This window comes from Ornithodoros turicata, chromosome 3 (genome assembly GCF_037126465.1).
Source record: "Ornithodoros turicata isolate Travis chromosome 3, ASM3712646v1, whole genome shotgun sequence".
NCBI lineage: Eukaryota > Metazoa > Arthropoda > Arachnida > Ixodida > Argasidae > Ornithodoros > Ornithodoros turicata.
Window position 1 is genome coordinate 79,303,310 of NC_088203.1, and position 13,656 is coordinate 79,316,965.

A 13,656-nucleotide genomic window follows, 5' to 3' on the forward strand; every position below is an offset into this window, starting at 1 on the left:
CTACTGATGACAACCTGTGTGTCCCGCAACCTGTACAAATGCATGAACACTGTAACAACGACACTCACAATCTTCTGCACTCATGAGTACAGTGTTTTGTGCTTCACGGTTTAAGTCTCTGCCAGTCAAAATCGCTAATATAAACCCGTGTTTTCTTTTTCTCTTCTTTCAGGTGTACTGCACTGCGGCTCCAAATCACGTGATCCAGCGTGAACCAATGATGTCCAGCATCGAGTCCACAGGGCTGAATATCGCCCATATCGCCACACGGGTATCGGAGACACCAAAGCACGGGTTGTGTATATAAAACGAAACCTAATTTATAAGGACTGAAGGACAGGCCATCTGCACCCCGTTGTTCCTGTGCAGGATCCTTGCTCATAGGCAACGACAAAAGAGCGAGAGAAAGAGAATAAAGGGAGAAGAATAACGCATCTATTAACGCTCCATTTAGAAAAAAACAGAATTGCGGCGTCCTGTACAGTCCGCTGAAGTCCTTTCAGGGAACAAAACTCATTTGTGATAGAACTATTCCAATACGACTCTTAAGACAAATAGATGAGATAATCATAGATGGTCATTATCATAACGATAATAAAATATCACTCAGACATAAATATAATAGATGCGTTGTCGCCTCAGCTGTCATACCTCGGTGTGTTTTATTTCCCAGTGATTCCTACAGGTGTTGTGTTTATGTTTAGAGAAAACCTATTGTATCATATTCAGGCAGATGAATGAACTTGACATAGCGAATGAACTGCACGCTCATGGTTGACGCCGTATTTGCCCCTACATATAACGTACGAAATAAAATTAAAGAGACATGTAAAGAGCGTGATGCTTAACATGACTGAAAACGCGAAGAACATCGCTAGAAACTCACCGATTAGCAACAACACGACGACGAACGCGACGTCCTCAGGGAACGTCAATCAAAAGCCTATTCGTGGGTCCCCAGAGGCGGTCTCTTTCTTGTAGGAGCATGCCACTACATCATTTCCTTTACATGCCCTGGGCTAAGGCCATGGATGAAAAACTCGGGAGTACGTTCGGTCGTGTAGGGCATTCTATCATCGCCGAACAGAACTCGGTAAAGAGGGAACATAAGCTCATGTGCACTTCTTAAAAGCATAGCATAGCTTTGCTCGAGAGCAAATCTGCTGTTGGCAGAGTGACTGGGTTCTTAGTCGCGTTGTCCGTTCGCGTCATGACTGTGACGGTGATGCGAGAATGGAGAATACAGGTACTCTGGAGTTAGGAAGCTTTTCAAATTGACGGGTATCGTCTAGAACTTGTTGGTCGCAGAAAACTTTGACATTAATTATATGAAGTAATTTCATTGTTGTGTTCTAGCTTCCAACAAGCAACGGCCATATGTCAGTCGTGGATGGATGCACTTTCATGGATGTAAAAGCTGTGTACGATACATGAAAGGCCCACTTTCGTTGCACGAACCCTTTCTCCTTATATGTACTTAAGTCCTTCTTTCGTCTTTTCTCAAGTATGGTGTTAAGAAGAAAACGCCCATCGTAAAAAGGCTATCATACCAAAAGAGGCGATATATTTTTTTCCCCTGTATTCGCACCGCGAAGCAACTGTGGCCATAAGCGGCGTACAGATAGAGACAGGTCAGCAGTAAGAAGGGTGTGACAGGAGGGTTAATATGCGTACTGGGCTGATTTCAGGGGGAACTGCGCCTACATCAATCTGAGAGTCTGCCAGAAAATCCAGGGCAAAGCTCAGACAGCTCAGCCGGCGGTAGGATTCGAATCCAGAGGCTATGTAAGCTGCTTTGCAAAACAAAAACAAAAACGATCTGTCAAAATAGTAGAACGCTATGCAAGTCCACAGAAGAACAAGCAGTTGGGGAGCAAAATTCGGCATGCCGTCGGGCTCTGCATAAATGGAAAGACATACAGAAGTATCATGTACAACCTCCAGGGTCACTAGATTGGATTGAATTGGATGCAACTGTAAAAGAAAGAAAGAGAAAAGACGAAAGAAAAAGCAGGGTGTAAGCGGAGACTTTGCGCCTGCATGATGGTATTCTTCAGTCATGGTGGTGTATAAGCCTTCAAGTATAGGGCCTAACATAGGCACTATGGCTGCTTCATAGAGCCCACCGCATTGCCACGCCATTGTAACGCCATTCCTCAGCGGGGTTCAGCTGCATTTATTTCGTGGGGAAGGAGTACAAATTATATCTAGAGGTGATTAGTGAAATTACGAGAAATCATCTATGCATGCACAAAGACGAACTTTAGAACGGAGCTACGACCTGATTTTGAAGTGGCACATCAGTACAATGGTGTAGTGCATTGCAATAAGGTTTGATATTTCTCTGACTACGGATTACATTCTTGCGCTGAGTCATTGACTAAATTTTTGTAGCGCGGTCATGCAACAGAGAGAAATCATGCGAACGATGCAGTTATTTGACGTGCAATGTCATTTCCTCGCGCAGCATGATGTCATATCCTGTGAAACATCGTGTAAACCATGTACAGAATTATGTATTTCAGAATACCCTGTAGAGTTCTCAAAGCAGCATGTTATTTTGAGATTTATTCGAATCTGTACATATGTGAATGTGAGCAAAGAATAAAATCTATTTCCAAATGTCATCAGTGGTGGTCCGTACAGTTTCTGGCGGTTGTTACGGTAACGGTTACCTGTGCAGTTTCACATACGAAAGCCAAGTTGATTAAAACCAGCTAGGCGTGTCACAAAAATGTTGACAGGAGGTTATCAAATATTTGGCTTGAACAGGACGTCAAGCTCGATAAATGGACTTTTGGAAAACAAGCGAAACGATGCAAGACGCAACAGAGTGTGGTTTACGGCAGTGGCGATGTACTCGCTACCCAATCCGTTTACATCTCCATGTTGTTGAATAATAAAGTAATCAAATTATTTGAAGTAAAGAAGGGATAGTGTTTGAAGGCACAAAGTATTGCTTCTTCAAAATGGCCACCAGTTTCAGTTTAGTTGATTGTGTAAGACATAAGAAGATGGTAACAGATGCTATATACGAAGAAGGAGATGACAGACTCTAAAACACATAGCAGTTGTGCGCCATATTTTTATCACATGTGATAAGATCAAGACACGACTGAAGCGGAGAACTGCTTCCTTTTTTCTCTCCAACATTCATCATCATTCACCATCTTCTCCCCCTCAAGCAATGGGATGGGGTGCCGTCTCAGCAGTGAAACATCCCTCTACATAATCATCACTTATTTGTTGTTGTTGTTCTCTCCAACGGAGTACTGTAAAAGTAGTAATCTAGTAGTAACTAATAAGTAGTACAGTAATTTTCTCGCAGATTTAAAGTCCCACGGAAAGTTGTTAACGATGAGAGTACAGAAACATTGTACTTTGCAGAGGATGAGTTTGACTAAGTCGAACTGACCCACTCAGTGCAATTTATCAGTGTAGCGCTATTTTAGTACACATTCAGCACACTTCGACAATATTTACACAACTGGACATGGATTCCACACTCATTCGAACATCATTTCGTCATTCCACTCTCATTCTCAAGCGAATTCACGAATCATTAAAAACTCGCGGTTCACCACAACATTCATTCATCCACTCACAGTTCCTTTTTTTTTTTTTTTTGCTTCGAGCACTATATACCTTTATATTTTCTCATGGTTGAGAGCGTGTAATGAAATGAAACAGGTCTTCCATTAGCGAAGCCACAAAACTTGCCCGTAAAACAACTCCCAACCAGTTTCACAGCACCCGATCTTATATGTACACTTCCAACTAACTCCGTAATTGGCTCCCAACATAAAATCACGGCAACCTGTAATGTCTCGGAACACTCAGACGTCGACCCGCACTAGTTGAACGATTCATCCCTGAAGCATTCACAGCGGCCTCACTCCCATAGGCAAAAGAAGCGAAAAAAACACGAACAAGTCAGGAGAAAAACAGGGGGGATGATGGGGCGGGGGGAGGGGGGTGCATGTATGAAAGGCTAGTTGTGCCTCCCCCTCTCTTAATTGAAGGTCCGGCGACGTTGAGACGGCGGGCCAGCTACGGCCACACCTTCCGTAAGCGTAGGTTCGAACATCATCATCCCAGGCCTATACTCTCGCACCAGGCAACTCCTCTTATGCCTGCATGGTCCAGGGAGGATAAGTGTCTTGTGCAACGTCTCCGAAAAAAAAAAATATATATATATATATATATATATATATATACCGAGAAGGTTTGAAAGACTAAAGGAAGAGAATCGGGGGGGGGGGGGAGGCGAGAGAATGCTGGAAAATGATAGGTATAGCACTTTCAGAAAATTGTCGCCCGCTAGATGACCAATCGTTCTCAACGCAGACGACAATGGAACGGTTGGTGTATATGAGGTACGGTATGGGTTGGTGGAGGTGTTGTTCAAGGACGTGTGATAACGATGGTCTTTTGCTGGGACCGACAGGGACGTGAATTGGGGTTTTCCAACGGTGGTCTTACGAACCGTGAGTGATGAGATGAAAATGCATTGAGCTATAGTGCGCCTGAAATGCGGCATGATGAACAGTGGTTCCCTCTTTTGATGCCCGTGATTGCCATGGCAAGGTACCCTTGACGACGACTGCAGTTGCTCACAGTAGATCCCCGTTGACTGAAATCATTTTGGAATATGAAAAATTGATTAAAGGCATAGCATAAAGCGCTTTTTCTTTGTTTCCTGCGTGCTCAAGCTTTTCTTTACTGAAACATGAACAAACCTACTATATGAAAGACTATGAGATGGATTGTTCACCGCTGCTAAGACCAGCTAACTACTCCTAACTCTCTCTCTCTCTCTCTGTATCTATCTCTCGAACTGTCTATCACTCTTTCTTCAGAACAAGTGCAGAAAGTTGGGCTAGTTGGTGGGATAGCATACTGCAATGAGGTGTACGTTAGTCAACCATCTGTTGCGCTGTCTGATAAAGAAGTTGCCTTCCTAAACAGCTAATTACACATCTTGTTATCTACTGGGAGCAATGCACCGTTCCGCATGTGTGAAATCTGGAATGTGTGAATGCATGTGTGAATGTCGGCACGTGTCGCCTGATACCGGTTTGTGTATTTATGCCTCCCTTTTTTCCGCAATAAATTTCAGTTGCGAGTGACGCTTGTGTTGTGTGTACCTTCCCAAGTAGCACAATGTACTGAAAGTCGAGTGCAATAGGGGTGGTCGGTATGTGCCGTATCAATGTTCATTAGTTTCACGCGTCTGTTCAAGGCCTTCCACATACGCTGTTAGAAAAAAAGTTATAAACAAGGTATAATAATGTGCTCTTATACCTGTTTTATACCCACTGCTTCGGACATATACCTATGGTTAGGATAGAAGAGGTAAAAAATTTCTATTCATACCTCCAACCCTTCTCAAGGGTATGAAAGAGGTATAAAGAAGGGCTAACGTACCATATTTATACATCATCATCACGCGTTCATATCCGTACCAGGACTACATCGCCAGGCTATATGCCTTTCACGGTATGAAGCTGCTTATACCTTCTGATTTTTGTACCTTTATGGTTTTCTATATACCTTTACTTCCGCAACGTGCTGCACCACATCATTATTTTTTTTCTTCTTGAGACGGTATCAGCAAAGTTAAGCGGATATTTAATTAAGAAACACAGACATCAGTACAGTACTATCTGAATCCACATGGGTAGTTTATGGCTGCATAATATCTCTATTGCTGGAATGTTGAATATAGATGTCCTCACCCGTAGGGTTGCCTACCAGACGAAGGCTGCTCCACAGTTTGTGAAGTCGCCACCGGTGTATCAGTATTTGTTGCTCGGTAAATGTCTACCTCCCGATATACACTTGATGATGTAACGTAAAGTCTGTCCAAAGGGGACTACCTCCATAGGTAGCTCTCCTGCTTGATGACAATACACACACTTGATGACCGCGCAGAGCGATCTTGCTCCTTGAAAATTTGCTTTAGTTTTTAACTCCATATTTCCTTTTTTTTTTTTTACGTGGAGAGTAATGTGCACGAGCTTTGCTTTCTACTTCACAACCATGTGCGTTTGTGTATGTTTGTAGTACGTGTGTGTGTGTGTATGTAAAAAATTCTATTTAATCAAAAAATGATTTTTTTCTAGTTCTCTCCTCTAAAAATGCCTACGTCTAGGTGTGATTTAATACAATGATGGTACTCGTGAAGACGCTCACAGGGGTATAGAGCTGTACCCCTAAAGGTATGGCATATAGACCTTTGTTGAGGACTATTTTTTATACCTGTAAGTGGGGTATAAAATAATACCTCAGAAGGGCTAAGTTATTGAGCAGGCGATCTATACCTCTAAAGGTATAGATTGTTCTCTGCGTGTACCCCTCCACCCCTATATACCTCTATGCCCGAGAAACGTAATCATGGCGTTGGTAGACAGACTGAAACCGAAACAAATCTGAAGGGGAGGGCTGGGATCCACGAATAGGCACTTGTTCGCTAAGGAGGACCTAAGGTCGCGTCCCCTTCAGGGACCATCGTAATGCCCTCAAGACCGTGGCTTTCGTGCGGGACCTTGTTCGCCCTTAGCTTCCAGCGTCGTTCAACTCTACCAAAGTGGTGGCGCTGTCGAACACTATGACGTCATTTGTTTACAAACAGAGAGAGGTCTATTGCACTCGACTTTCAGTTGTGCTTCTTGTGTTATGTCCTCGTCTTTCGCGTCCCTAAATATTGCAGTATACTCTTGCTTCCTTTCTTCCTTTCTGTTTTGAAATGCTATGTGATGAAATGCAGTCCACTGCATGAAAGGGGGATGTTTAATAGAAAGAAAAAGTGGAGATGTCAGTCAGGCTGATGCCGACTTGATATTTAAAAAAAGCTCAAAACAGACATAAAAAGACTGTCAGGGCAGCACAGGCACGACATATAGCTCGAGAAAACCCGATCCGAGGGCGGACGCAAGGCCCGAATCTTGTAGGAAGCGGACCACGGGTGTAGTGAGAGCCCACTGGGTATGTCCAGAGACTTGACAAAGGAGAGCAGTCATGGAAATTGTGCTGCATCCAAGCCGCATTAGATGGCAACGGAGGGCTAGGCCGGGGGAAGGTACTGCTGGCAGTGCAGGAGACAATGAGGAATATCAGCCACCTCGCCACAGCTGGAACTCAAGGGGGAGCTGGATTGGTCTAATATGTATAGAAGCAATGGAGTGCGGGCAACGTTGAGACGGAGGCGGTGCAGAAGTGGCTCCTCGTGGTGAGTGCAGTGACACGCAACGCAGAAGGAAACCGAGGGGTCGATGGACTGGATGTGACTGCTGTAGGAGGCAGCCTCATATCTGAACGCTTGGGCACGGACAGCACACCGGCGGCGAATAGATAGATGGCAAGCCGAAACGGTAAGGGGTAGACGTGCAGTGGCAGGAGTGGCAGCTGCGGCAGCGTGTCTTGCAGCCGCGTCTGCACGTGAGTCACAACGGGCATGGCCAACCTCTCTTCTCCTCATAAACAAACAAACAAACAAACAAACACCGGGCAGGCCCACATGACCGGAGACCCATTGGAAGGACAAAACATGACCATTGGCGACGAGCCCGTTGTACGTCTGTATCATCGGGCTGGGTATATCTTTTATGAGGTTGGGCCGGGCCGACATCAAGAAGAGGAGGGACGCCTGGCTGTCGGCAATCTATTCAGCATGTATTCCAAGGGCGGTAAGGATGCCAAAGAGTTCAGCCTCGCTGCACGACATTGGATAGGGCAGTTTGTAGGCCTGTTCAGTCTGTATCGGTGACGTAAAAGGCTGCGCCCGATGCGTCAGGCATTACGGAGGCATCTGTGAAGACTGGTCGGCAGTGGGGATGAGTAGAGGTGAGGTGGGTCAAAGCGAGTTGTTGGGCCGCCACAGGGCTGACTGCCTGTTTCCGGGGAAGGTCCGGGACAGTAGCGTGAATGCGACGCCGTTCAAAGGTTCACATTGCTGGCGCTAAGGAAGTTGCAAATGTCGACGACGGGAGATAGTCTCATAAGCGGACAACAACACTGTCAAAAGCGAACGCAAGGCAGCTCACACCAATGTGGCGAAGGGGGATGAGAAGGTTGCGACGGACAGCGGGCGTAGACGCGGAGGGTGGCTGAGTCCCGCAGAATGGGGATAGGATGTTCTCTAGCTTCGGCGAGTACGGAGTATGTCTCCGTTGTTCGAGGGACTCCAAGACAGATACGGAGACTGCGAGCTTGGAGGTTGAGGAGCTCTGGTTCTTGGGTGCAGCTGAGGGCATGAAGGATGTGGAGGCTGTATCGCAGTGTGCCCAGAACCCGTATGAGCCCGGTGGAGGTCCTGGCAGGACGGGCCCCAGGATGCACCCGCGATACGGTTGAGGATGTTGACCTGGCCGGAAGCTTTTGTAACAAGCGTCTTCACGTGGGAGGACCATATCAGGCCTCGGTATATGGTAAAGCCCAGGTAACGGCAAGTTTTGACATGGGTTAGGGGCGAACCAACGATGCAGAGAGGATACTGAGGGCTGGAACCGAAGTCACGGAAGAAAATAAATTTCACTGAAACAACTGTTTATTATGAACCAGTGGATATTTGTGGAATGATCTCCGTGATCTGCATGAAAGCTTGTATCATAATAAATACAGTAGTTTTGATGTTTTATCTTTTTTATCATTTCTGGTTCGTCACAAAAAACAACGATAAAGACAAGATAACGAAGGAAATGTACAGAGCCATAACTCAGCTACGGCTCCGTCCTCAGATCGCGGTTGCACAGAAAGTTTGCGACTATAGACTCCATTGACATACCTCGCCGCAATGTAAATTTTTTTCGATGAATGAAACAAACGTGTCTACTTGCGCATGTACAGTGAGCTAATTATCCCTCATCATGTATTGATTGATTGATTGGTAAAAGTTGGAAAATTGCGAGTAGTGTGCTAGACGCTAGTGTCATAGAGTAAATCAAACTAAGGTAAAGCGAAGATGTGGATCGACGGGTAGTACATATAGTAGTCTGGCATTGGAGTCTGGATCAGAAAATAATTTTACGCATATGTAACTGGAAGCAACAAAGAGAGGAACAAGGCACTCGTAGCGCGGCCGAATTCAGGCACTAGATTTGTGGCTCCTGTTTTGCGGGCAGTTCCTCCTGAAGTCGGCCCTAGATGCAATAAATAAGCTCACACTGTAGCCATCTCCCAGCAGGCGGACTGATGTAAGTATTTCAACAAGACCCCTGTGAACACCATGCGTATACATACATACGTGACGGCAAAGCCCGGAAGGAATCGAACATAAGCCGTCATCATAAAATGATGTACGGTACTTTCCGGTGTATAACGCGCACCCCTTGAAATTGGCGAAACTTGGAAAAAGTTCGATCAGGGTGTAGGAGAAAAGGTCCCCGGAGGAAACGTCCCCAGCAAAAAGGCCCCTCAAAAGTGCATCCCACAAAGAATACTTCGTACCAGCTCTTTTATTGGTTTGCGCTTGTCGGCAACACAGTTTTTAATATCCGTGTACACAGTGCATTCACTAAAGAGCGGACAATTGTGCACTAAAAGCTCCTGAAATATCCATGCAACTATGAACTGAAATCTCTAAGAATATTGCATATCTATAAATATATTTACGCATAAGTATCATAAATAAGGTAAATATATGATATCATATCTATAAAGGTATTCCATTTTACTTGCTATGAAAGCACGGCACCCAATACACAGAATCTGACGTCATCGTACTATGGCCATTCTGCTTGGGAATCATTCCGTCCCCACGTCAATCCTATGCGCGTCATACTTGTAGAATAACAGTTCGTTTATATTAGAACTGCCATACTAATACAGGAAAAAGATGTTGATAGTAATGAAAATCTCCAACCAAGGTACAGGACGGGGATACCCGACGTTTCGGAGCCAGCATAAGAATGATGTACGGAAGACGGACATCGAACGAAGCGCTCTCGCTGAACACTGTCAAGTTCGAGACCATCCTATCGACTTTCAAAACGCCTGCATCATCGACCTTGAGGGTAATCAGACCACAAGAATGTTTGTAGAGTCCTGGCATATACAATCCACACCTGGAAACCTTGACCGATCTGTTGGAGCGTTACCCAGCGCATACGTCAGCGGCCTCCGTCACGTGACTGAAAAAACAATCCGACGACTCACGAAATTCGAACCACGGCAAGAACGCTGCTGCCAACGGCGGCTACAGTCACCCCTGAGGAAGGAGCCGAACTGGCTCCGAAACGTCGGGTATCCCCGTCCTGTACCTCGGTTGGAGATTTTCGTTACTATCATAGTTCTCACCCAACCAGACACACTTGTGTCGAATATGTTCACTTTCAGGAAAAACATGTGCATACTGCCCTCGATAATATGACATGCTCTGATGCTCATGAGTTTCGGATAACGTACGTTAAAGCTGATTCACGAATTTCAGGATGACTCATGATGCTCTTTGTGGCAATGGCCAATATACCTGACAGGGCAGTCGCCTTGGTTATCTGGCCGTTGGGGCCTGGTTCAACAACAACAGCAACATATAAGTAATGATGATGCAGTGGGATGTTTCGCCGCTGCGGAGGCACCCTATCCCATTGCATGACCTGCACCGGCACCTAGGTTCAGTAGATAGAGCTAACAGCCAGAACTAGGAAGCGAACATACGTCCGATCCGATAGATGACGCTGAAATAAACAGTTTAAAAAATAATGCGTCGAAAAATTCAAAATGAAGTATGAAGTCTGAATCATGAAAATATGCGTGGTGTTGAGATCCTGAGTGCCGAGGTGGTCGTCGCTACAATATATTCCCCTCTTTCCATGCTCGGTAGCTGAGAGTTTCACGCTGGTTTTCTCCTTTTCTCTTTTTCTTTTTCAACCTACTTGCTACAGTCCTGCAGAACTTATCTAATCAGTTCAATAGGTTTGGACCAGAATCGTATTTTAAGCGCTCAAGTACAAGACCATGTCAACAATAAAAAAATGACACAAAGATTCGTGCTCTAATAGTCACTGATTAGAGTTACGAGCGATAAAGTATATAACTCCATAGGACGGACTTTTGTGGGGACCCTGATTGAGGCTGTGGACTTGTGTAGGTGGCGCTGCGGCGTTCCCAGGGGGGAGGGGGGGGTGGTTTCTTTTGGTCACATTAAAAAAAAAAGTTGTGAGTTGCGCGTGTGTTGTTCCTCTTCTTCCTTCGTCCGTCTGTTTTGTACGCATTCCATAATGACTTTTGAAGGGACCTTTTCTCCGGGGCATGGACTGCAACCGGGATGGAACCGAAAACCGCTTGTAACCGAATTTTTTTTTGCACGATCCTCAACCGGAACGTAACCGCAATTCAGCATCGGCAATTAACCGAAACCATAACCTGAACCGAAAAACGTGATTTCGGTTACCGGTTCATATGAATCGGTTGGGGCGTGAACGCGAACAACTTTGGGTGCGATACATGTATCCCTTTACAACTCTGATTAGTGGTGTAGCATACGTGCTTCTATTAAAGTAGATCTCTTCGTCATGTGTTTTTCATTCAGAAATTGTGCAGACAACATACCGTCTTATGCGTTTATGCGCATTACGTAAAAGTGGCACTGGGGCAGCGCCCAGCCTGCTGGCCGGCATCAGCCCCATCTCATCATCGTATCTTTATGTGTGTGTGTGTGTGTATGTGTATGCGCTTGGACCCATAATCGTATGACATGTATTGCGCATGTTCCGTATGAGTTATGAACTGTATTGTGATCATTTATGATACCAAGCGTTGCACGTTGTTTGTTTCCACATCTGTTTGCTTAACCGCTGAACGCACGCAGTTTTTCTTGCCTTGTAGCTTGTTACAGCACGAACAAAATGAATGTGCACGAGATAATAGAGGCCACAAAAAATTATTTTACAGATAAATATGACAGATAAATATGTTAGCACGTTAGCACCTTCTATATAAATCGACTCGCAATTTGAATTTTTTAAAGATAAATTTGTTAATTTTTACCCGTTTGCACTTTTTGTTAGCTCACTTTGCGACATCCACGCAGCCTGCAGATACATCCTAGAGAAAACCGAAAAAATACCAGTTCAACTGTTTCGTTACCGGTAACCGCAGGTATTAGAGCGTTTTAGTACATCGTGCGCATAGGCGATATAGCGTACGTAACAGATAGCGTTGGTGGTTCCGCGCACTGCGCGAAGCTCTCTTTCTGTTATGGCCGTGCGCAGAACCATCAACGCTATCCCTTACGTGCGCAAAGGCGATAGCGTACGATGTACTAAAACTCTCTATTAAAACGGCGGATCCCGGAACCGGAACCGAAACCGAACCGATATTCGTTTCGGTTTCAGTCTCTGCTCCAGGGACCTTTTCTCCGGTTCCCCGCGCACCACAGTCACGCAATTAAATAAAAGTAATTCAATAATTTAATAAATTAATAATTTAAGTAATAAAAGTTATTTACCCTTGAGAAGGAACACGGCTCTTTATCGACCTCATTGTCCATAGCAACAGAAGCACGCACGCCGTTTATTACCTATTATTATAATTACCATTTATTATTATTTTTGTAATTAGTATTATTTTCGTTCATTTACCTATCAAGTACGGCCTCTATCTTAACGTACAGGTCTGCCACTCGAGTCTGCCGCTCGGGTGGTCCTCTAGAGAACGTGAGGTCACGTGAAAACACTAGGGCACAGTAGTATTGCGACCACCTGGAGTTCCTGACCCTCAGCTGACTCATGCGTGCAATGCCGTCCTCAGTCAGGAGCAATACCGCTGTAAAGGGAAGTCACTATCTATCAGACCTATCAGACCTAAGAATCCTATTGTCCTTTATTTGTCGGAGTTCGTCTACCCCGTCATAACTGCCTGAGTGAACACCGCGCGTGGCTCCTCCTAGCTTACAGGTCGTCCGACATCCTTCTCAAAGTCCACCTTCTGGGAAAAACTCGGATGTATAATGCGCACGGGTAGATAGCAGTGCCCCTTCGCGGCACTTTTTCAAAGTATAACGCGCGCGTTATAAACTGAACAATACGGTAGACGCAGGCAAGCTGGCGGATGAACTCTATAATGAAAAAGCTTCATCATGTGATCTCACATCTTCATTTGGCAGCCCTATTGGTCGGGTGAACGTCTACACTGCTGAGCTTGCAACTGCTAAGGTTATTTTGATTATTCCAATTTCCTTAAGTCCGTGATTTTAATAATCCCAAATCGTGTCAGGTCTCCGTTTTAAGCTTTTATCCGTTCAGTCGAACTCAACCGAATAATCGGAGAACCGGCACTTGCAGCGCGAGAGCGCGTGCTCAAAGATAATTGCACAACTGTAAAAACGAACACTGGGTGGCTCTATGAATATTAATAACTCAGTCTTGCACGAAACATCTGTGCAGACACGGTGAACTTGGTAGACTGAGACGGCGCCAAGACGCAACGCTTCATCACGCAACCGACTTTGCTCCGACTGCCGAAAACTTCGCGCCACAGTTCACCGAACCACGCCGCACCACAACACCACTCGGGCTTATCACTCCACAGATCCGGGCAAGAAAGAAGATATGAAAAAAAAAAAAAGAAGAGAAAAAGAAGCATCGCCCGCGGGGTTCAGCGCGAAGAAAACGACCCCGTCGAAAGCAGTCTCACGTCAGAGCCATGCAAGGAGGA

At 45.3% G+C, this 13,656-nt stretch overlaps 1 protein-coding gene across 1 annotated transcript in view; it reads left to right on the plus strand.

Moving 5' to 3' along the window:
- LOC135387380 (growth arrest-specific protein 1-like) overlaps positions 1–2,592 on the plus strand; it is a 46,069-nt gene extending 43,477 nt beyond the window's left edge. The window contains exon 2 of the mRNA XM_064616602.1: positions 173–2,592. Coding sequence (XP_064472672.1) covers positions 173–203 — 31 coding nt within the window. The 3' untranslated portion in view covers positions 204–2,592. The remainder of the gene's footprint in view (positions 1–172) is intronic.
- Positions 2,593–13,656: the final 11,064 nt, after the last annotated feature.